The 21,198-nt window shown below is 45.5% G+C and overlaps 1 protein-coding gene across 4 annotated transcripts in view; it reads right to left on the bottom strand.

The window, feature by feature from the left end:
• MARCHF8 (membrane associated ring-CH-type finger 8) overlaps nt 1–21,198 on the bottom strand; it is a 177,292-nt gene that overhangs the window by 17,121 nt on the left and 138,973 nt on the right. For all 4 annotated transcript variants that reach the window (XM_039481512.1, XM_039481514.1, XM_039481511.1 and 1 more), the window contains exon 3: nt 20,675–20,725. In XM_039481512.1, the coding sequence (XP_039337446.1) occupies nt 20,675–20,725 (51 nt within the window). The remainder of the gene's footprint in view (nt 1–20,674; nt 20,726–21,198) is intronic.

The raw sequence follows: 21,198 nt of genomic DNA, 5'->3' as shown, positions 1-21,198 counted from the left end.
AATCGAACCCAGCTCCCCTGAGTTCCAGGTCAGTGATTATTCACAAAACCAGCTTTCCTCTCTGATTTTGTGTTGTGATCCAGCCACTCTGTGCTGCACTGCCGACATAAAATAGATAAATAAAGAAAATGAAATCCCCCAGTTAGTCTACCCAGCTCTCAGAATCACTCCAGTATTAGGGGGACCTCCCTCCCCACATGGCACAGAACTGTTAGAGAAGCTCCTGCACACTTCCCCTCACAGCTGTAGGAGCACAGTGGGCATGGCTGGGGCTCTCTGACATCTCGCTAATCCCAGCTGCTGTATAAATCTTTTGGGGATGCAGGTGGAATTTAGAGCAGCCTGCATCTGCCCACATCTGGCTCATGACTGGGGAGGCACAAAGGATGCCACCTTCGCATCTCTTTCCTCAGCCTCTCGATGACGTCACTTGTTGGCAACAAGCGCCATCATTGAGAGGCGTCCCCGCCAAAATGCCGCTGTGGCATTTCGGCGAGTGCTCTCCTGGGGGCCAGGATGCGGGCACATTAAGATGGCGCCCGTGGGCACCACGTTGGGGACCCCTGATTTAGACTCATTATCACCAGTTTTCAAACTTCACAACAATCAACATATTTCTAAATACCAATGAGCAATTTTAACTCTCTGTTCTAAGAATTACCATGAAACATGCAGCAACTCGTGAGTAAGGAAGGTAGAGGAGGTTCGTGTTAAACCCCAGAGATACATTCATAAGTTATTTGGAGCCACTGCAGAATAACCATAATTGCTTGGCTCAGTCCAGTGCTGTCAACACCTCGCCTTCATGAGCATGAAATGCATTCGCAGCTTATTTGACTACAGCAAAACACACAAACAAATTGGCTGGAAACTCTAGTTATGGTTCAATCCCCAGACACTGGTCTCTGTCTTTTCACGGTGTATCTATACAGTTCCTAACATGATGGGGTTCCGATCCTTAGTTGGTGTCCCTTGGTGCTACTGCAATTAATAAAGAATAAGGAGAACTTGTGATGCACAGTGTTATATGTCCAAAGACTTCCCCTCCCATTGCTTGGAGTAGCCAACATAAATACATGTGGTCTCCAAGTAGACTGGGGCATAGGAGTTGAAGTTGAGAAGTTGCTTTCAAGGGCTCAGATACCATAGTGCTGGATAGTACATAGCAGGATTGAGCATTAAACACAGTCCTGTAAACCCTTACTATCAGGCATAGGTCCTTTTAACTATAGTAAGAAGCACGACATCCAGCATGTACTGACAGAAGAGTCTGTGCCTGGAATAAATGCCTTGCAGAGATGGAGAATGGTCAAGAACTAAAACAGGAGACCATAGCAGAATAGCTGGAATAACTCAGTCCCACTGCCACAGAAAAATTAGTGTCTGCTAAGTGTGCTCTGAAGTCATTGCAGTAGTAGTATCTTAGGACTGGACTACACTTAAAATTCAGGTCAACACAGCTATGTTGCTCAGGGGTATAAAAAACCACCCCCGCGTGACATAGCTTTGCCAGCCTAACTCCTGGTGCAGATGCAGCTAGGTACAGGGTCAGCTTTAGGACGTGTGGGGCCCAATTTGAAAGAGCTGCCGCTGAAATGCCACCAAAGTAAGCGGCAGCGATTGCGCTGCCGCCGAAGATAGCAGTGGCAATTCGGCAGCAACTCAATCGCTTGCTGCTGTTTCCGGCAGCACTTCGGTGAAGGGTGCGGGGCCCCTCTTCCGGACACTGCAGGGCCCTCTTCGGCGCAGGGCCCAATTCCCGGGAATCAGGGGAATTGCCCTAAAGCCGGCCCTGGCTAGGTAGGCGGAAGTACACTTCCGTGAGTGCAGTGAGATGATGTTCCTGCACTGACGGAAAGACCTTTTCCGTCAGTGTAGGCTGCATCTACACTACTGGCATAGCTATGTATCGTACGTATGTACCGGTACCGTAACTATGCCAGTATAGTTCCTGTAGTGTAGCCATGGCCTTAGACTATCATTCCTGTCTTTTCAGGGAAGCAGGACAGGGATTTCGACATCTAATGAAGAAGGAAACACTACATTAAAATAGGGAAAATATACCTGAAACCTTCAGGGAAGTCAGCTTTGTGCTGTACTCCCAGCAGTGGTTCTGAAGTAACAGACTTCTCTGGAGTGGGTCACTGGGACACTATTTTCCATATTTGCTCCTTTCCATACCATACAATCTATACATCGAAGGCTAAGCACTCTCCTTGAAACTGGAATCGGCCTACTGAAGGATTCTGGAGGGAGCTTATTGTGGTGATATCCACTTCTGAAGCACTAGAAAGTGGGCCATTTATCTTTCTAAAAATCTCCCAGCATGTAAGTCACCATCTTCCCAGGGTATAAGTAACTCCCATTGAAGTCCATGAGAACTACTCATAGTCTACAGGGAGAGAATTGGACCCTCTGTCTTTAAAATGGCCTCAAAATACACTGCTTGGACAGAGGGAGTATGAAAGGAGAGAGAACTCTACTCTTCCCCTGCTGCTTCCCCCACATTTCCCTTTGAAGATGTTCTTCTTAGTTGCATAAACAATGAAGTTAACATGGGGAATCCAGTGCCTGAATACAGAGCACCAGAGACTGGGGGATTATTAGACACATGTAAGCGTATTATCACATTGCGCCTGAGCACCAGCTTACATGCCTTGGGGGCAGGAAAAAAAGAATATACAAACATATTTTAATCTTCACATTATAGATTTCTTCCTGCCTGCTTTAGCAGCTACTGACCCACTAGCTCTGAAAAATACAGGTTTGTTTAAAAAGGCAACCACACATACACACCCAACACCCATCTTTTTCCAGGGCTCAGGTACTTGAAAAGAATACCTTTGAGTAGAAGTTGTTTTCAGTAAGACTTGGTCATCTGATGGGATACAAGAGAAGCTCAGTGATTGAAAAATCTGGATTGCATTTCTATAGACTAGCATTCATTGAATCCACCAAAGCTTTAGGCAACAGCCCATGTGTGTGTGTTCATATGCTTTTCTAAATCTGTTCCAAGCTGATGAACAGCCTAAATGGATTTTAAATTTCATAGAGAGCTTAGGCTACCACTTTGCATCTGCACTGGCTGCCATTCAGCCTAAGAATAATTTCATACTTTACAGTGTGCTTTCGCTCAAAAGCGAACACTGTACAGACCTTCAGAAAAGACAAAGTATTTACATTTTTTTAAAGAGTGAACTTTTGATTTCTTTGCTTCCATCCCAGTATTACCATTTTCAAAGATTACCCCTGAAAGGGTTATGAAAGGAGAGCATCCCCACTGCCTTCAAATTATCCCTCCAGACAAAAGACACAGCACATAGATGACCTGGAGATATTTCCATATATTACATCAGCCATTTCAGGCTCCATCAGACACTTCAAAGCGAAACACTACAGTTAATTTGAGGGTAACTGTTTACAGACTAACTTCATTAGTGACCTAATTTAATCGTCTCATCAGTAGAATTCCTTTGTTTGAAGTCAGAAACCTGAATCACAAGTACAGTAAAAACCTTCCTTGAACTACTGTGCACCACTGACTTTATTTCAGGGTACTAGATATCTGTGTTTCGAAGAAGAGGCTTCCATGAAGTTTAATTATTTTCCTATCTGGTTTGTCTGAAAGCCAGTTATTCATCAAAGGTGGTTTCTAGACAAAGACCTACAAGGTTGGTTTAATGTGAGATAATGGAATGTTCAGAATCTGGCCCACTTATTCTGTGTAATTCATGAATAACTGTACTCCAGTTAGTGGAGTTACCTCACACAAAGAGCTTTGAGATTGGAATCTGGCCCTCTCTATAATGATTCCTGTTACAAATATTCACATCTCATCTTGTAGGTGACCTAACTAGCTTAATGTGCTCAGAAATGTTGCTAATATTTAATTCAAAACATAAAAGGAAAGACTCAAGCTGAGATTCACCTTACGGGATCAGAGCGGATTTTAATGGAATGCTCTGAATCAGTGGTCTCCAACCTTTTTATGCACAAGGTCACTTTTTTAATTTAAATGCAACCCAGGATTTACCCCAACCATTCCCTGAGGCCCTGACCACTTCATCTCCCCCTCCCTCTGTCGCTTGCTCTCCTCCACCCTCACTCACTTTCACTGGGCTGGGGCAGAGGGTTGGGGTGCAGGAGGGGGTATGGGGTGTTGGCTCTGGGAGGGGGCTGGGGCAGGGATTTGGGGTGCAGGAAGGGGATACGGAGTGCTGGCTCCAGGAAGGGGCTCGAGGCTGGGGTGCAGGCTCCCACTCAGTGGCACTTACCTCAGGCAGTTCCTGGTAAGCAGTGCAGCAAGGCTAAGACAGGCTCCCTGCTTGCCCCAGCCCCACGCCGCTCCTGGAAGCAGCGGACACACCCCTGCAGCTCCTCAGGGGGGACATGTGGCTCCACACGCTGCCCCTCCCTGCAGGCACCGCCCCCACAGCTCCCACTGGCTACAGTTCCCCATTCCTGGCCAACGGGGGATGTGGGGGCACTGCTTGCAGGCAGGAGCAGTGCATGGAGATGCCTCCCCTCCCCTAGACCCCTTTTCCCCCCAGGACAATGGTGGCCGCTTTCAGGTGCGGCGCAGGGTCAGGGCAGGCAGGGAGCCTGTCTTAGCCCCGCTGCGCCACCGGACTTTTAGAGGCTGGAGATCGCAATCTACTGGTTGATGATCACTGCTCTAAATACTGTACAGAGAAAGCAGAGAGGGGCCTGGACAAAAGCCACGCCCCCTGGTGTGCAAATCATAGAATCATAGAATCTCAGGGTTGGAAGGGACCTCAGGAGGTCATCTAGTCCAACCCCCTGCTCAAAGCAGGACCAAACCCAACTAAATCATCCCAGCCAGGGCTTTGTCAAGCCTGACTTTAAAAACCTCTAAGGAAGGAGATTCCACCACCTCCCTAGGTAACCCATTCCAGTGCTTCACCACCCTACTAGTGAAAAAGTTTTTCCTAATGTCCAACCTAAACCTCCCCCTCTGCAACTTGAGACCATTACTCCTTGTTCTGTCATCCTCTACCACTGAGAACAGTCTAGATCCATCCTCTTTGGAACCCCCTTTCAGGTAGTTGAAAGCAGCTATCAAATCCCCCCTCATTCTTCTCTTCTGCAGGCTAAACAATCTCAGTTCCCTCAGCTTCTCCTCATAAGTCATGTGCTCCAGCCCCCTAATCATTTTTGTTGTCCTCCGCTGGACTCTCTCCAATTTATCCACATCCTTGTAGTGTGGGGCCCAAAACTGGACACAGTACTCCAAATGAGGCCTCACCAGTGCTGAATAGAGGGGAATGATCACATCCCTCGATCTGCTGGAAATGCCCCTACTTATACAACCCAAAATGCCATTAGCCTTCTTGGCAACAAGGGCACACTGTTGACTCATATTCAGCTTTTCGTCCACCGTAACCCCTAGGTCCCTTCCTGCAGAACTGCTGCCCAGCCATTCGGTCCCTAGTCTATAGCAGTGCATGGGATTCTTCCGTCCTAAATGCAGGACTCTGCACTTGTCCTTGTTGAACCTCATCAGATTTCTTTTGGCCCAATCCTCTAATTTGTCTAGGTCCCTCTGTATCCTATCCCTACCCTCCAGCGTATCAACCACTCCTCCCAGTTTAGTGTCATCTGCAAACTTGCTAAGGGTGCAGTCCACACCATCCTCCAGATCGTTAATGAAGATATTGAACAAAACCGGCCCCAGCACCGACCCTTGGGGCACTCCACTTGATACCGGCTGCCAGCTAGACATGGAACCATTGATCACTACCCGTTGAGCCCGACCATCTAGCCAGTTTTCTATCCACCTTACCGTCCATTCACCCAGCCCAGACTTCTTTAACTTGCTGGCAAGAATACTGTGGGAGACTGTATCAAAAGCTTTGCTAAAGTCCAGAAATAGCACATCCACTGCTTTCCCCTCATCCACACAGCCGGTTATCTCATCATAGAAGGCAATTAGGTTAGTCAGGCATGACTTGCCCTTGGTGAATCCATGCTGACTGTTCCTGATCACTTTCCCCTCCTTTAAGTGGTTCAGAATTGATTCCTTGAGGACCTGTTCCATGATTTTTCCAGGGACTGAGGTGAGACTCACTGGCCTGTAGTTCCCTGGATCTTCCTTCTTCCCTTTTTTAAAGATGGGCACTACATTAGCTTTTTTCCAGTCGTCCGGGACCTCCCCCGCTCGCCATGATTTTTCAAAGATAATGGCCAATGGCTCTGCAATCTCATCGGCCAACTCCTTTAGCACCCTCGGATGCAGCGCATCTGGCCCCATGGACTTGTGCTCGTCCAGCTTTTCTAAATAGTCCCGAACTACTTCTTTCTCCACAGAGAGCTGGTCACCTCCTCCCCAATGGCTACACAAACCCCAGTATTTCCACATAAGGCTCCTCCCGCACCTCGTCCCTTGCTCTCCTTCGGCTGCTCCTGGCAGGGTTCCCTAGCCCAGTGCTCAGCACCCTCTCCTGGCTAGATGCTGATCTGGGACTTTGGCCTACGGAAAACTACCCAATCTTTTCCCTCCATCTCATCATAGGAGAGCTGGGGATGGGAGAAGGACACACAATAATAAGGCAGCAAGTTTATTATATTGCATCATCTCTGAAATGGTGAATGGTTTTGAATCAAGACTTAAGGATAATGCTGAGCATAAGTAGCAGGCAGCTAGATCTGGGCCTCAAGAGAACAGTTAGAATTGTGAGCCACTGCAAGAGATGTGTGCAGTGTTTCTGTTCACATACATTTCAACATTTGTGTTGACTCAGTGCATAACTGATCAGATGCAATGCTTGCTATTTCAGTTACATGGCTACTCTTATACAGTACAGTGTCTGCAAACTCAGAGGGCTACAAAGGGTCAATAAAGGCAGCAGAGCATTTCATGATTTGAATAAATAGGTTTAATCTGCAGTGTTAGTTGGGTTACTATAAAATTTAAAAGCTGTATTTTAAAGAATCAATCATCTGAAAAGAGTTTTCATACAGATTAAGCATTCTCTAAGAGTTCAGAGAATAACATTTTTTCCAGCTAGAGATGGAAATTGCCCCAACATAACACACACACTAAATTTTTCACCATTTAAGACAAAACTGTGGTTTGACTCCATTCTCCGCTTTGGGGTTGGAGCAGGGCTGTCCCTAGACATTTTGGTGCCCTATGCAGCCCCCCGTGGGGGGGGAGGGTTGGCCCCAGGCCTCAGCAGGGGGGCAAGAGCAGACTTGGGGGGTAGGAGGAACCGCCCCCCAGCAGTCACCGGCAGCGTGGCTGGGAGCCTGCAGAGTGGGTTGGGGCCAGGTCGCTCCACTTTCTGCTGCGCGGTAAGTGCAGGGCGCACCCAACCCCTGCTGCTGTCCTCAGGGGAAGGGGAGGAGTGGGGGCGGGGCTGCGGCAGAGCAGAGATGGGAAGAGGCGGTGCGGGGGCCGAGCAGGGGTGGGGGCTTTGGGGAATGGGTGGAGTGGCGGTGGGGCAGGGGCGGGGCAGCTTTCCTGGGCGGTTCAGCTGGCTGGGGGATTGGGCTGGCCGCTGGAGCACCACACAGCTGCGTAGGGCACCAGGAAATTGCCCCAAATTTCCTGGTGCCCTACGCAGCTGCGTACTTTGCGTATGGGTAAGGACGACCCTGGGTTGGAGGTCTGAGGAGGGGACATATCCAAGAAGCCATGCCCAAAGGGACCGTGCTGGAGGCAGGAACAGTGCTTCTGGGGCCTCTAGGATAGTGGAGGCCTGAGAGGCCACTGCTATTTTCTTTCATAAGGGGTTGCCCCAAGTGCTCCAACTCGTGCCATCCAAATGCCGCTGCAGGTACCAGAACAAGTGCACAGATTGTCCATGCATGATGCAAGGCACGCAAAGATCAATTACTCTAGGTTTAATGCAAAGATGATGTCCAGCTAAGGACACTTATATGCTCTGTGTATGACCTTGTACTGGTGTCAGTATGGGCAGCTGGTGTGGAGGGATGGTAGAGCCATGTCTCTTCTCTCACAGCTGCCTCAATTGCCTTTTTGGAGTCTCATTCCTCTCTCCGTGTCAGACTACACTAGCCCTAGCATACCAGGAATGCGAGGACCAAGATTGTATCGTTTTCCGACAAAGGGATGCCTAGGCACCATCAAACCCTTTGTGTAAAGATGTGGATGTTTTTACCTATTTTAATAACACCAAAAGTAAGCTATGGTTACACACTCATTAACAGGCTGATCCTGCCTGAATGATGTCAATGTGCCATTGAATCCAATGGCAGCAAGACAAGGCCTTTACTGCACACTATTATGGAGCTGTTTCAATATACATTCATAGATCCAAAGGCCAGAACGGACCGCTATGATCTTCTAGTCTGGTCTCTGGTGTAACACAGGCCATAGGATTTTCCTGAATTAATTCTTGTTTGAACTTGAACATATATTTTTAAAAAGCTTCCAATCTTAAAATTGCTAGTGATGAAGAATCCAACACAACCCCTGGTAAGTTTCAATGGTTAATTACCCTCACTGTTAAAAATCAGCTCTTGGAAGTAGGCATGATTACAGGCATTTTACAGATGGGGAAACTGAGGCACTGAGAGGTTACAAGATTTACCCAAGATATCACAGCAAATCAGCAGCAGAGCTAGGACTTAAATTAGGTATCTTCACTTCCAGTCCCCGACTCTAACAGCTAGACCATCGCCCGTCCTTGCAAATATGATGCAACATCCACTAATCTCATGTTAGTAAGGCAGCAATTCTGTAACCCAGTTACTCTTACACAACCAGCAGTCAATCCTACAGAAGGCACACACATGAGTACGTTTACCCAATAGGGTAAGAGTTTTTACAGAATCATACCGTGCATGTTTGTGGCTGCAAAGGAGCAGTTATCATTTTCCATCGGATCCCTGCATAATATTTAGGCTTGACAAATTAGATTTTTTTTTAAATAACTTTTACAAATACAGATGTTTATTTCGAAGCATTTTTTTCTATTTTTATTATTTAAATTTTCACAGTTGTGGGGAATTATAAGGGATGTCAGACAATGAGGGGGATCAGACAATTGTTTAGTGACAGTAACTGTTGAGATTCAAAAATTTAAAGTTTTATAACTGTTAAAACATAAATAATCAACATCACATGTCAAAGTACACAAAATAAATATCCTTAAATCAAACTCTAAGAAGTTCTCAAGCAGCATTTTTCTTGCTTTGTCTATCTACACATTTTGATTATCATTGATTGAAATATTTTTATAGTGGTTTGTGTGTGTATGGTGAAATTGATGTTTACTGACATTTACTAATAAAAATGTAATCCTTCCAAGCCTAATAACATTCTTTATCTTTAGTGTTTTCATTTAAATCCATAAAACAACACATCAAATACATCTGGGTGTATCAGCTGCCAAGACATGGACTAGAATGGAACTGATTCTGATCCATTACACCAGTGGTCCCCAAACGTTTTACCTTACACTCCCCTTTTTGTGCCCCCCCTCCCCAACCCTTAGAGCTGGGGCTGGGAGCAGGCCATAGCTCTGGGAGGTGGGGATGCAGCCAGGGGTACAGCTGGGACCCCGGGCCGGCAGCCAGGGTCAGGGCCAGGCATGGAGCAGGGTGGCACTCTCTCCTTGCCCCCCCCCCCCGGGGGGGAGGGGAGCTGGCCTGGATTCCAGCCACCTCCCCCAACATTCCTCAGTGCCCCCCTGGGGGGGATATCCCACAGATTGGGGACCTCTGAATTACACCATGAGTGACTGGTACTGTACAGAGGAACTTCAGGATTAATGATAATAATTTAGAAATTCACAGCGAATGGGGACAAGTTCTTAGTCAGTTGTATATTATTTGACTACTGCACATAGAAAAACACATATTAAAACATGAACAGTTTATGACTAATAAGTTTTCACTAGCCATAAATTAAATGTCACATGCATGAAATGACCTATAAGCATATGAAGGGTCTGATTTACCACTCTGTTACGTCAGTAATTTTACTCACCTAGTTACACTGGTGTAAAACTGGCAAATCTGGTCCTAAAGGGATAGTGCTCTTATACATCACTTTTCATCCATAGATCTCAAAGTGCTTTAAAAAGGAGGTCAGTTTCGTTATCCCCATTTTACAGATGGGGAAACTGAGGCACAAGGAGGAGTAATGATTTGTCCAAGGTCACCCAGCAGACCAATGGCAGAAGTGGGAACAGAACCTTGTCTCCTGCATCCTAGTCCTGTGCTCTCGCCACTAGAAAACATTGGCTCCCACATACATGCCTAAGGCCTAATACAGAGCCCTTTGCAAGGCCAGACATTAAACTTGGAATCAGGCCTATCAAATCAAGACTATTAATGTGGAAAACAACTCGCGCTCTCAGAATTGCCAAATAAACTCTTCTTCTGACTTAAGTAAAACTCTATACTCTTCACAATTTTACACAAGAAAAAACATATTTTTGTTATAGCAACCATTTCTCATAAAAGTTGCAATCTTCGGCTTTCTGAATTGTCCACTTGCTAATGAGTGGTGCTCATAACACAGCTCTCTTTGCGAAAGCTACAACAGGGTTTAGGATCCCACTGATCCCTATAGTCTTTAGGGACTGATATGGCATTGCTAAGGAACCCTAAACTTCCAGTGAAGTCCATGGGAGTTTGAGAACTTCAAAAGTGCAAGTTTGAACCCCGAAAATACCAAAACACACAGAAAGCGCTGTTCAACTGTTAAGATTGCTAAGGACAAATAATGTCCAATTCAAAACCACAAAAGCCATGCAACTATATATTACCACCTCATACATTCACACCCACTCACAATTCCTGAAACAAACACAGTCACCAAGGAGACACCAAGAAAACCTTTACTTTGCTTAGAATTCAAAGAAAACCAGATCCAGGCACTGAGCACTGATGTGCAAGTCAAAAAAGAAAAAGAATGTTTGGTTTCATTTCCATTAGGTATGTGTCTAGTGCAGGCATCAGCCAGTAAATGGATTTAGTTTTAACAGTTAAATAATATAACAAACAAACTGAATACCTGAAACTATAAGTTTGTGGAAATGATAAGTGCTGTGGTATGAACTACCTATTTAGCAATCCTGACAGTACACAGCACCCATTGTTCTATTGTTGGAAAAAAATCTGCTCCTGTGAATAGAAGAGGGCTGAAACCAAAATCCTGAATCCAAACTCCCCTGAACTGTGGGGAATTTTGGATCCAGGTCTCAACTTTGCAGCTGGCTCCTCTCTGTTATGAGGCAAACCAAAACATCAGACCAGATCACTCCTAAGCTTTGAGGATATTTACATCTGGAATTTAATTTTGCAACTTGTGTCCAGCTCTGCGTGCACAAGCACAACTAGCAGCGTTTCCAAGTTACACCATGTCTGTCTGTTCCTCTATCTGGGTATGTCTACACTTTGCGCTGGGGGTGCAATTTCCTGCTCAAGAAGACAGACTCACGCTAGCTAAAATTGAACTAGCGCACTCGAATAAAGCGTAAACATGGCAGCATGAGTGGAAGGACAGGCTAGCCACCCCAAGTACCCACACATCTGAGACCCTAAGCTAGCCCTTCCTGCAGTTTGTGTCACAGTGGTTACGCTATATTTTTAGTGCATTTGCTCTAATAGAGCTAGATGGGTATGCATCCTCGAGCTGGGAATCCCACTCCCAGCTCAAAGCACAGGCATATCCTTAGGTGTTGGCAGATGTTTGTGCACCTCTATACTGATTCAGCTTCCACTAAATTCCATGGCAAAACTCATTTCTGTATTCTGCAACAGGAGCAGTTTTGAGACTTAAGTCTCAAGCACTTGTACAGTATGCATCGATTGCTCTGAATTCAGCAATATATAAAGCCCTTCAAAATCAGGCTCTTGCTCACAAACACATGTAGGGAGATCTTTCCCCAGTGTGAAGCCTTTCATACTGCTTTACCACTATTATAATATTATTTTAACTCAACACAGGGCTTAAATTGTGCAGAGGGTGTTATGTAGGTCTTCTGCAATGGACTGAAATCTATCCGCGAGTGGCAATCTAGCAGGCATCAAATTGCTTCTGCAAATGTATTTTATGGAGCAAAGTAAGTTCATGTGCCTGTGGTTTTAAATCTTTATTACTGATGTAAGCAGAGTCTGAATGAGTTCTCCCCTGACATCTAGTGATGAGCTGTGGAAGAGGACTTCAGGAGCTGATCTCATTTGCATGGACACATGCACTGCCTAAGTGCTCAGCATGATGGGATTACTTGCCCAAATGATCACTTTTGGCTGGTCTTAGATTCCCAGTCCCCTTGTTATTGGGGCAGGAGTAATAAAGAGTTGTTATTGGGAATCAAGGGCAGCAGAACTGTACTTGGCATTTCCTGCTTGACGGACTCACCCTCAACGAAACAGCACTCACTAGGCAGGGGACATGGGTTCCAAAGCCCAGTGAGTTGAGAGATGATAGGAACAGGTACTTGTAGTTGGTGGTGGACCCTGCTTAAGAATTGTAGACATCATTTGACCCTTCTACTCTCCACTGTGTAATATCGTAGCTAATTTACACTCAATTAAGAGTCAATTAAGAGTCTCAATTAAGAGTCACAGAGCTGAAATCACTGATACTTAGATCTGAGTATTAGACCTGCTTTGGAACAGTGTCTCTGATACAAGAGACTGCCCAGTATGCACCAGCAGTAAGGCTCCCCCCACTAACAGCTGAAATGATTGAGAGCTGTGTTAAATGGCGGGGCCTGAAGACATCTCAACAATTGGCTGCCAGTGAGGCCACTGGAGAAATATGGCAATCAGCCGGCAAGGCAGCTGGTGGAGAGGACTGGAGGGGAGTCCCGCAGAGAGGTGCGGCAATTGGCTAGCAAGGCAGTTAGCGGAGAGGGCCAGAGCAGAGCCCAGCAGAGAGGTGCAGCGATTGGCCAGCAGAGCGGCTGGTGGAGAGGAGTGGAGCCTGGTAGAGAAGTGTGGTGATTGGCCAGCAGGGTGACTGGCAGGGAAAAGTGGCAAGCAAGTGCCCGGGCAGTGGAGCGAGTAAGGTACCTTCTTTCCCGCCTCCAACCAGGGTGGGAGGTGAACTCTGCAGATGCACCTCTGAACTCTGGGTCTGCACTGATCAAGGACAGCAACTGTGAGTGGGGTGCAGAGAAGGGACGGGCACATTAAATGGACTTTTGGTTGCTGGACTTAAGAACCTAAGAGAAAAGGACACTGCCCAACTTACTTGGGGGTGGGTCTTTTGCTCATGGTTTGTGTTTATGAACCCTGTTTTCTCAAGTTAATGCTGGGTTACTTCCCTTCTTTTATTAAAAGTTTTTGCTATACTCAGACTCTGTCCTTGCGACAGGGGAAGTATTGACTCTTAGAGGTGCCCAGGTGGTGGTGTGTAATTGTCCCAGGTCACTGGATGGGGGCTCGAGCTGGTTTTGTGTTGTACTGCTAAAAAGGAACCCCTACATACTGAACCCAGCCCTGGCTGCTAACAGCTCTGACTGGCAGAAAGGTTGCACTGAAATATGGATGAATTTGGCTACTATGTAAAAGCAACTGTATTACTGCTGTATACTTCTTTGTTAAGTAATATACTAGCATTTTATCAGGAACGTACACAAGACTCAAGGGTTGGGCAAAAGATTATTCTAGCAGTGGTTCTCAAACTTTTGTACTGGTGATCCCTTTCACATAGCAAGCCTCTGACTCCGACCCCCCCATATAAATTAAAAACACTTTTTAAAAATCTATTTAACACCATTATAAATGTGGGAGGCAAAGCAGGGTTTGGGGTGGAGGCTGACAGCTCACGACCCCCCACCCCCCGTACACCTCTACCCCCGCTATAATGTGGTCGCAGGGAGCCAAAAATCCCTACCATGTTATAGCTGAAACCCCATTATATTGGGGTAGGGGCAGCAGGGCTCCGGCGGTGATATAAAGAGATGCAGGCTCCAGCCACTCTGGGGAGCCTGGGCCCTTTAAAGCACCGCCCGAGCCCTGCTGCCACAGCCCCAGGGTAGTGGCGGCAGGGCTCCAGTGGTGATTTAAAGGGCCCGGGCTCCCCGCAGTGGCTGGAGCCCCGGACCCTTTAAAGTGCCGCCCAAGCCCCACTGCCGCAGCCCCGAGGTAGTAGTGACAGGGCTCCAGCGGTGATTTTAAGGGCCCGGGGCTTCCCGCAGCAGCCGGAGCCCCAGACCCTTTAAAGCACCGCCGTAGCCCTGCTGCTACCGCGCTATACGCGAACCCATGTTATATCAGGTCACGTTATAGCGGAGTAGAGGTGTAATAACCTTGTGACCCTCTGAGGGGTCCCGACCCCCAGTATGAGAACCCCTGTTCTACAGTCTGGTATCTCTCAAAATAGGAGACTCCAAAATCTAGATGGAATTATGGGTTACATTTCAAGATTATTTGAATCTGGAGACCTATTGAAACAGGGGTGATATAAAAATATATTTGTACAGTAACTCCTCACTTAACATTGTAGTTATGTTCCTGAAAAATGCTACTTTAAGCAAAACGATGTTAAGCGAATCCAATTTCCCCATAAGAATTAATGTAAATGGGGGGGTTAGGTTCCAGGGAAATTTTTTTCACCAGACCAAAAACTCTATATATATATATATATACACACACACACACACACACACACTATACATTTTAAACAAACAATTTAATACTGTTCACAGCTATGATTCTTGTGAAGCTTGGCTGAGGTAGTGAAGTTAGAGGGTAGAAGAGGGTGGGATATTTCCCAGGGAATGCCTTGCTGCTAAATCAGTGGTTCTCAAACTTTTGTACTGGTGACCCCTTTCACATAGCAAGCCTCTGAGTGTGACCCCCCATATACATTAAAAATATTTTTTTATATATTTAACACCATTATAAATGCTGGAGACAAAGCAGGGTTTGGGGTGGAGGCTCACAGCTCGCGACCCCCCACATAATAACCCTGTGACCCCTTGAGGGGTCCCGACCCCCAGTTTGAGAACCCCTGTGCTAAATGATGAACTAGCACTTGGCTGAGCCCTCAAGGGTTAACACCTTGTTAATGTAGCCTCACACTCTACAAGGCAGCAGGAATGGAGGGGAGGAGAGATAGCATAGCAGAAGAGACATACACACACCTTGTGTGTGGGGGAGAGAGAGAGAGAGAAATACACACTGCCCCTTTAAGTAAACTGACCCACTCTTAAGTGCATTGTCTTTTTAAGTGGATCAGGAAGTTGAGAGAGCTGCTGCCCCAGGCTCTCTCTGTTTCTCTCCCTCCATGTCCCCACCCTGTTCTATATGGCGAAGAAGCAGTAAGCGGGGTGTAGGAGCAGGGGGGAGGGGGACACCCTGACATTAGAGCCCCCACCCCGCCACCCCCCCTGCACAGCAAGCAGGAGGCTCGGGAGCAGCTCCAAGGTAGAGGGCAGGAGCAGCACATGGCAGTGAGGGGAGGGATAACTGCAATTGGTAGCCTGCTGGCAGCTGCTGCACAGGGAACTTAGGGGAGCGGGGATCTGATGGGGGAGCCAATAGGGGAGCTGCCGGTCCACCCTGGCTCCAAACCCCTACCAGCTAGCTGCAACAGGCTGCTCTTCCTGCAAGCAGTAGACAAAACAGGCAGTTAGAAGGAAGCATTGCACAACTTTAAACAAGCATGTTCTCGAATTGATCAGCAACATAACAACGAAACAATGTTAACTGGGATGACTTTAAGTGAGGGGTCACTGTATATATGCACTTATAACAGAACATTAACTACTGTAACCACCAGACAGCAGAAACTTTCTCTGAACCGGTAATTCATGGTATTTAGGGCTTGGCTACTGAAGAAACAGTGCACCATTTACAATGTGGATGACATTGCTAAACTACTTAACCAAATACAAGCAAAAATTAATCGACTAATTGCAGAGAACAATATAAAGGCAAGGAAAAGGCAAATTGGTAAAGAAATGTTGAATGTTGTGGCATATAAACAAGTCTGGGAGTTTTCTAGGCAAAACAATTGTATTTTAGTAGGCCCCAAATGATTGGTGGACATGCAGGTAAACAGAACCCAGCTGTAGAGCCAGCAGGACACTGTGACAACCATACTGGGTGGCACGGGGAGTTCGGGTCTCCCTATGAAATTTGCAAATATTAAGAAATTAAAATTTAAAATTAACTCACTAATTGATGGATTAGGTCAAGCCATTAAAAAAAAAAGGGGAAGTGATCAAGGTTGTTAAAACAGCACACCTATCTGGATCATATGAGTGGAAAACGGAATTCATACCACTGGAAAAAAATATTTGCAATTTGCAAGGTTAGAAGGTCCTGGACCCTGGGAACCACATGAAATTAATAACTTGACTGTGCCAATTATGGACAGGGTGTCCTAGAGAATTGGTATATGTTAACAGTATGGGATCATTAGAGAATGGGACCTGTAAACAGCATTATCCACTGTGGAGACAGCAACACAAGGAGGAGATGAAATAAACACAGATTGCTGTAAACGAATCAAGCACAGATGGTTCTGTGACTGTTTGGCCCAAATGAACCTGACCACAAGCGAGGGAGGTTAGGCCTAACAAGTCATTAAAGAGAGAGTGCGGGAGGTGATACGGCTCCGGTACACAGTATGTGCTCTGGGATATCACAGCTTTTCAGTGGGGACCATCACCATGCCAGGGGAGTCTGGATGGGTTTTGTCTGAACCTCACCTCTCTGACTCAGATTGGGACCCATGCCCTATGGCCAAGTGTGAAGATAAAGGAGAATGTGAGAGAGGCCGTGACAGACAACTCCGAGTGGGAGTCACTGGTGACCAATCTCTTTGCAACCATAGGATCCCTGTCCATTAACACCACTAATTTGGTACGAAGAGTGCAGAGATGAGGTAAAGAGGAAGTTGAATCATGGTGAGTGGACAGTGCATGCTGCACAGGGATTGGTTCCTGCACTGTGTGATGCAATGCACAGAAAGACAATGAGATGTGTAATGTATCCAAAGGGAGAAGGTTTCTGTATAACTCTGGAGCTGTGATGTACTCTGCACATACTATTCAAAACAATTTTGTTTAGTATCAAATTACTAATATTGAATCCTGACAGCAATTTCTGATAAACTGGTTACTGTCCATTCAGTAAGTTATCTGGAAAACAGCATCTACAAGAAGCAACTGGATCTACATCAACTACTGGAGTATCACAGAGCGACGCAACCTAAAGAGCACCATGCCCAGCTTGTTATGCCAGGAAAGTTGTTGACATCACAACTCCAGTGCGTGGCCACAATAATTCAGGCCAATCCAATGGAAGAGAGAAACTTCCTAGATGGTGGCAACCAGCAGTAAGGGCAATCTATAACCTGGATGTAGAGTACCATGTAATAACTAATTATAAAAATGTATATACAAAGGCCTCAGTTGTGATGTCACTATTGCAAATTCCTGTTTTACTCCTTATGTACATAAAACTGTAGATTAAATTGTAATAGTGCTTATCCCAGTTTTGAAAAATGAATTTAAAACTATTATCTCTCACACGAAGTCCCAAACCTAACACTCCCAGGCCCACAATATGGAACTAAGAACATTTGGAAAAAAAAACTGTCTACAGGTCATACAAGGGAACACGCAGACCATTGGACATCTGGGGCATGAATGTATGGATGGGTAAAGCAAAACAGCCAAGAAACAGTGCATATGATCACTGGCTCATATTCAATCCATGCATTATGTTTTTCCAGGATGATGGGTAAACATCCTCCCCCAAAAAGACAAAAAGCAGGGGAATGTGGCAGAGAGAGCCTGGAACACTAGTACAAGATCTGAGGCCAGAACCAGAGGTCATGAATTAAAGTTAGGCCAACTATCAAAGTAGATGTTTATAAGTTTATGAATTTGGTAGAGTTGTTGCTAGCATATTAGGTATTAGATAGTTACGTAAATACAGTAAAATCTCAGAGTTACGGACGCCAGAGTTATGAACTGACCAGTCAACCACACTCTTCATTTGGAACCAGCAGAATGCAATCAGGGAGCAGCAGAGGAAAAAAGCAAATTCAGTACAGTACTGTGTTAAACGTAAACTACTTCAAAAAAAAAAAGGGAAGTTTTAAAAAAATGGACAAGGTAAGGAAACTGTTTCTGTGCTTGTTTCATTTAAATTAAGATAGTTAAAAGCAGCATTTTTCTTCCGCATAGTAGCTTCAAAGCTCTATTAAGTCAATGTTCAGCTGTAAACTTTTGAAAGAACAACCATAACGTTTTGTTCAGAGATACGAACAACCTCCATTCCAAAGGTGTTCATAACTCTGAGGTTCTACTGTACATTTCAAGGTTAGTACAGATACATCCCAATCTAGTGCAAGATATGATGGTTTGACAGAATGATTAATAGGGATGTTTTGAGCAAGATATCAGGAACAAAGGGATGTAACAAACAGATGTCAAAAAATACATAAGGTGGGATGTAAGCTGTATAGTCCAGTTGTTTGCCTCGGCCTATAAATGTCGGGATACTTTGCCTTAAGCCTTTGTCTAGCCTACAGGGCAGTGGAAGGTCCTGCTGCTAACTGAGCTTAGTCCCTTGTAACAAGCATACACGTGTTAGCGTAACTGTAGACACTGTTCCAGGGAACAAATACCACGCTTCGCTGACAACAAACTTCCTCTGGGCGGGGAGTGGGTGGGCAGGGCCAGGGAATGAGCAGAGCCTTGACTCCAATTCCCTGGCCTCAGTTCATTGACTTGAAGAGCTGAGCCAGCATGGTGAGAGGGGAACCTGCTATTGATAAAGCCTCTCAGAGTCATTGCTCCTGCCTTGGTCTGTTCCTCGGGTGGTACAATTACATTTCACCCCTTATTCAGGGCAGAGTGCAAAGTGACAATCTACTCCGTAGACTGTAAACTCTGTGGGGAAGGGATTATCTCCCTTGTGTCATCTGCAGAAGGCAGAGCACTCAGATATTAAATGGCCACCTGCCCGAGCCTTCTGACTCAGCCACATCAGATATATCAAAGGTCTCCACTGAGACTGCCCCTGAGCAGTAGAACAGGAGGAAGAAAACATTGCAGGGAACTGCCCCCCAACTTCACTTGTGTAAAGGCCAATCACAGACATGGTCCTAGCACTGCTTGAATGGCAGGACTCCTCCATCCAACCTATCACTACCACTGATATCAGCTACTCCAGTGGGGGAAGGACTGGAGCCTGTCCATCCCAGGAGAAATTCTGTCTGAATCAGCAAAGCCCCTCTGCACTCCCCTAATGCCGTCTGTGGCCTTACCCACAATCCAGCCCTTTGAGCTGAGATCCCAGATTCTGAAAAGGCTAAAGGGAAATGACTTTCAGAAGTATTTCATGCATGAGTTTCCTAAACACTAATCCATTATTAGGAACTGTGACAGGCGTAACCCTGTATTCAGCCCTTGCACGCTATTGTGGTAATCTTTCTACAAGGAATGCCTTGTGAGGTATCATTTGAAAACTCATAATTTGCTGGTCATTAATGTTCTAGTAAAATATGTGTAGCAACATTGTATGTAAACTTATAAGATTCCACTGTATGGTTTCACTAAAACACATTCCAAGTCTGTGGAGTGGCCAAACCAGTTCCTCCAAGACAAAGGACAAGCTGACACCTCAGCCAGGTGTAAACAAGGTCAATGGGCCACTACCTGCTAAGTGGCTATTCATTGGCAGGAAAAGGGGCATGGGCAGAACATCTACATTTTAGCAAAGAAACAGCAGGGGCTCCTGTCCACACAGTCTGCCTGGTGCCATGCTCCCCGCTGGAGATGCTTCTCAAATGGAGGACTGGACTATAAAAAGAAGGAGCAATCACCCCAATGGCCCCCCACCTCCTCCTCTCTCTCACTGTCCATTGATTCACTGAACCAGAAGGAACAAAGGAAGCAGCCATTACAAAGAAGAAGGCATTCTGGCCTAAGAAGTGCAGCCAGTAAGATTGTTGAGAATATGTGGTGAGAAAAAACATGGCTTTGAATTTAACGTAGCTTGTTAAGTCAGGCACTAGTTGCATTTTATTTCTGTTTTTCTTGTAACCATTTCTAACGTTTCTACTGCATTACTTGTATTCACTTAAAATCTATCCTTGTAGTTAATAAACTTGTTTATTGTTTTATCTAATCCAGCATGTTTGAATTGAAGTGTCTGGGAAACTTCATTTGAGGCAATAAAATTTGTGCATATCATTTCTATTAATAAAACGATGGACTTTATATGAGCTTGTATTGTCCAGGAGAGAGCTGGGCAGTACAAGATGTACATTTCTGGAGAAAATCCGGGACTGGGAGTATGTGGGAGTCACCCTGTAGTATAATTCAGGCTGGTAAAAGTTTGAGTGTTACTGGCAGGCTGCAAGTGCACACAGTCACAGCTGGGAGTGATATACATGCTGGAGGCTGTTTGTGAGCAGTCCAGAAGTGGAGGCAACAACAGCAAAGCAGTGTAAAGGGCACCCCAGGTTAGAGGGCAGGGGTGACACAGCTACTCACTAGTATAGATTGTACACTTGGTATGTCACAGGAACAAATTATCCACAATTCTAATTTTTAGACAGTGTGCCTTCTTCCGTTACAATTAGCCATCATTATAAATGCATTTTCTGTTGATCACTACAGAATGTATATCCTCTACATGTCTGAAAAAACAAAACCACACAAATTCAAATTTACCAAAGACAGTAATCCATTGCATACCGTACCTTTGAGATGTTACTGGAACGGCTCACGGAATGTCCCAAAGCCTTCTCATTCTGAAAGAGAACAGAAAAGGATCATTGGAGTGACAGAGAGCTGACGGATGGAGGTGTTAAACCAGATATTAACAGTCAAATAAACAGATGAAATACCAGAGCAGAAGATATTTATAGTATTTTGCTCCTATTGGAGTCAATCTGAGTTTTGCCACAAACTCCTGTGGAAGTATGATTGGGCCCTTTCATCTCTATAATGGCTATATTACCACACAGAATTCAACTGCAAAGCCATTTTTCTGTACTGCAGTTATTTTGGAAATGAATCCCACCCCTCTTATCCGCTGAGAAATTATAATCACTGCAGGAGAAATCCTACAGTCCTTACTCAGGAAAAGGCTGCCAGTTATATCACAAAACACTGCTGAATAAATCACGTTCATGTCATTTCATAATACAGATGCTCCCCGACTTACGCAAGCCTTCTGTTCTGGAACGCCTTGCGTAACTTGAATTTTGCATAAGTTGGAAAC

Source organism: Mauremys reevesii, linkage group 7 (genome assembly GCF_016161935.1).
Source record: "Mauremys reevesii isolate NIE-2019 linkage group 7, ASM1616193v1, whole genome shotgun sequence".
Classification (NCBI taxonomy): domain Eukaryota; kingdom Metazoa; phylum Chordata; order Testudines; family Geoemydidae; genus Mauremys; species Mauremys reevesii.
Note: the sequence above shows the minus strand (reverse complement) of the source record. Positions and strands in the feature narration are given on the sequence as shown.